Here is a 3,382-nt window from a genome sequence, read left to right as displayed (position 1 = left end):
ACAAACAATGTAGCCATCTCGCCAGTTTTCCCTGAGATCCCCAAGCCTGCTGATGTCCTTGCCATGTTTTGAGGGACTTCCGGAAGACCACTTGGAAGTCTACTTGGAATCTGCAAATGGGGCAGGATGCAGTAACCTATCTACTGGTGGATGAGAGTCACAAGGGCCATAGAACAGTCATTTTGGGGACACTGCATTGGCTTCTAGTACGCTTCTGAGTGTATTTCACTGTGCTGGTTTCAACCTACTGCAGTGAGCATTGGGGGGTTAGGGAGGCTGTCTGAGGAGTTTTCTTGGCCCACATTCAAGCTTTGTTTATCTGATTGTTGCTGTCCTAACAGCCAGGAACCACGCTGAGACAAGGAACTCGTCTCTAATGTTTTATTGCTTGTACATAACAGGAATCCTAACAAACTGAAGAAGCATGGGAAAAACCCAGACACATAAACCCCAAAGGTTAAGGCGGTCCCGATCTGTGTCTCTTTGAATGGCTGCCCAATTCCTCAGTGCTACGCATGCGCTTAACAGTCTGGATGGGAGTCCCCTGCTCGCCATCCTTACTCATGACAGTTGCCTTGGTAATAGATCTTTCCTGTTTGTATTCTTTTAGAAATTTTATATTCACTTTTGTAAACCACCAAAAGTCCTTGTAGAATCAGTGGTATAGAAATACTGTAATGAAAGAAATAATATAACCTTCCCTGTATCCTGGTTTGATTTCTAGGTTCAGTTGAAAATGCATTCTTAACATTCAGTATCAAAAGGGGGGGGGGAACCAAACAGATGTTTTTGAAGACCTATCTTCAGTACCTGAATTAGATATCCTCTAGAGACAACTAAGAGCTGTTCTTTCAGCCCAACAGTTAGACAATTAGAATAAGTAAATATTTTAAAGGTATTATGTAAATTTATGTGTAAATTAATATTTAAATATATTTTTCTCTGGCCTTTGGCCATAATAAGGCATGATGATGAACACATTGTTTCCATAATACCTTACTGCTATATCTCTGTTTCATTCTTTAACACATCACAAAATTTAAATCTGAAATTTGTTAATTAATTACAGATACTTTATCTTTTTCTTTTAGTGATGAATGATTGCTCATTTTTCTATCACAACAAATTTGTGAGATTGGACAGGCTAAGATGTGATTATTAGCCTAAGGTCACCCAGCAAGCTTTCTGGCTAAGAATTTTTAATCTAGGTCTTTACCAAAGCCTACAACATCCTGTTAATGAGGAAGGAGGACCAGACTTAATACTTGGTCTAGGAATTCCTTCACTCTTCACACCCAACTAAAAGATCGATATTGTAAGAACTAAAAGTGATAATAATGTTATGTGCTAATGTTATGTGACTCTTTCTGCATCATTTCTGGTAAACAGTTGGTACCATTGCATTAGTGATATTTTATGATTATCATGCTGCTTGTGAAAATTATGTTAAAGTATGTTTCAAAATTATAAAGCAGAAGTCCAGAGGGGGAAAAAAACAAGCCTTTTTTTCTGTATGCTTTTAGATACCTCTGAGCAAAATGGAATCCATATGCAGAAGAAGGTTATATCTTCAGCTGGGTTGCCTCTTGATAGTGAATTTAGTTTATGGCAACCTAGAAGATCAAAAAGAAATTCCTGCCTCTCTGGGAGAAGTTGATCATCAGTGCTGGGAAATGTCCTCTCATAGGCTGATGCAGATGAAGAAACTCAGAGTGGCAGGCACAGTTATTGCTCTCTGGGAATTCATGATGTTCTTAAAAGAGTCGTCCAAACCCAAGCATAATGATGTCTTCAATGATTTAGCTCAGAACTTTTGGGATATTTATATTGACTGTGTACTCTCAAGGTCTCATGGAATGGGCAGGAGACAATTAGTATCCAAGAAAACACTTACATATGGACAGAAATCCTTAGAAGGTAAAAATAACAAGTATGTATATTTTTCCGCTTTCTGTTTGGTTTTATATTAATGGGTAGGACTCTGATGTTAAAGCTCTGAAATGTCCTCTTTTCCTGATGTTTTTAGTTGTTTTTTTCTTTAAAAGCAATTATTCTCACATTGCAAGTAATGGAATTCCTTTAAATTATTTCCATTTTCTCCAAGATTAGAGACATGATGGAGGGAATCTTTCCTCTTTCCCAATTTTTGATAGGAAAGAATGAATTCTGCTGGAATGGGGATTCCAGTCTTAGGCCTCAGGGGCCATAAGATTGTAGCCAAATGGAAACATTGATTTCTTTTCTGTATTTTGTTCACTATGTTACTGCTGAGCACTTAAGGCATTACAGTTTTTTGTCACACTAGTGCCCTATGTTGTTTCAGAATTAAATCCTGATTAATTATTTTAATTAAACTTGGGGGTCTTCCTGGACTCACAGCTCCTGCTTGATGAGCAAGTGGCAGCTGTGGCAGGAAGGCCCTTGCACAACTTCATCTGGTGTTCCAGTTGCATTCTTCCTTCAATTAGGCAATGCCATCTATCAGACCTTCTCTGTCACAGCCCCTGCCTTCTGGAATGAGGTTCCCCCAAGATCTGAATGGCCTTTGGTAGGGATGACTGAAGCCTCCTTTCAGTGTAGGCTGTCTTCCTTTGTTACCACCTGGTTTTGTCGTCATCCTTTTTGTTTCTTATTTTTCTTATTTTTAATGTTTTAAACTATGTAAACTGCTCAGAGTTCCTGGGAGTCAGGCAGCATATAAGTTTAATAGATGATGATGATGATTTCATGGGTACTGAATTTATATTCATCCATAAAAATTAGCAAGTTTGAAAAAATATGACAATGCCTTTTAACTTCATTTTATATAATACAGTATTTGATGATTACAGTGTTAATCATTAAGTCAGATTATAAATCTGAAATATGAATTTTGTATCTGCATTTTTGTTTGTACCATTATGTTATTACTATTTTTAAAAACAAAGCTAAAAAAAGAAATAAAGGATATGAACATAATAAATATGTCCTTTTTACTGATTATGAAAAAATATAGCATTTTATTATTTCTTACTGTTTTTTTCTTTATTTCACCTGCAGGTTTCATGAACCCTAAGCACAAAGCAAAGAGGCAAATTTAGAGGAGGTATATGGCAAACTAAGGCCAAACGAAAGAAAGTCAGCCTGCTTTACCACAGATGATTCTGAAAACTATTTCTTGTTACCTTTTCCTAACTTTATTCTAATTTGAAAAACATGTTGCAGATAATCATTACCAACATGGTCTTTTTCTGTTACCAGAGTTCCAAAATTTCTACTGCCGATTCCAGTGCTTTATATATGTTGAGTAATTACTTACATTCTCTCAGGTAAAATCGTATCTTTAAAACTAGCATAATATTTTTGTAAAATACTTATTCATTCCTTTTGGGGACAAGTGCTA

At 36.5% G+C, this 3,382-nt stretch overlaps 1 protein-coding gene across 1 annotated transcript; it reads left to right on the top strand.

Annotated features, from left to right (window-relative positions):
- The first annotated feature begins 1,529 nt into the window (after positions 1–1,529).
- FAM237B (family with sequence similarity 237 member B) lies at positions 1,530–3,080 on the top strand. The gene is made up of 2 exons (XM_063302020.1): positions 1,530–1,917; positions 3,040–3,080. The coding sequence occupies exons 1-2, from the start codon at positions 1,539–1,541 to the stop codon at positions 3,078–3,080; spliced, it is 420 nt and encodes a 139-aa protein (XP_063158090.1). The 5' UTR covers positions 1,530–1,538.
- The last annotated feature ends 302 nt before the right edge of the window (positions 3,081–3,382 follow it).

The sequence above is a fragment of the Candoia aspera genome, chromosome 4 (genome assembly GCF_035149785.1).
Source record: "Candoia aspera isolate rCanAsp1 chromosome 4, rCanAsp1.hap2, whole genome shotgun sequence".
Taxonomy (NCBI): domain Eukaryota; kingdom Metazoa; phylum Chordata; class Lepidosauria; order Squamata; family Boidae; genus Candoia; species Candoia aspera.
Note: the sequence above shows the minus strand (reverse complement) of the source record. Positions and strands in the feature narration are given on the sequence as shown.

Bases quoted from the DNA above. Each gene is read 5' to 3' on its own strand.
- FAM237B (XM_063302020.1), top strand. From the start codon at position 1,539: ATGGAATCCATATGCAGAAGAAGGTTATATCTTCAGCTGGGTTGCCTC. The intron at 1,918-3,039 runs GTAAAAATAACA...TTTCACCTGCAG, and splicing joins TGGACAGAAATCCTTAGAAG to GTTTCATGAACCCTAAGCAC.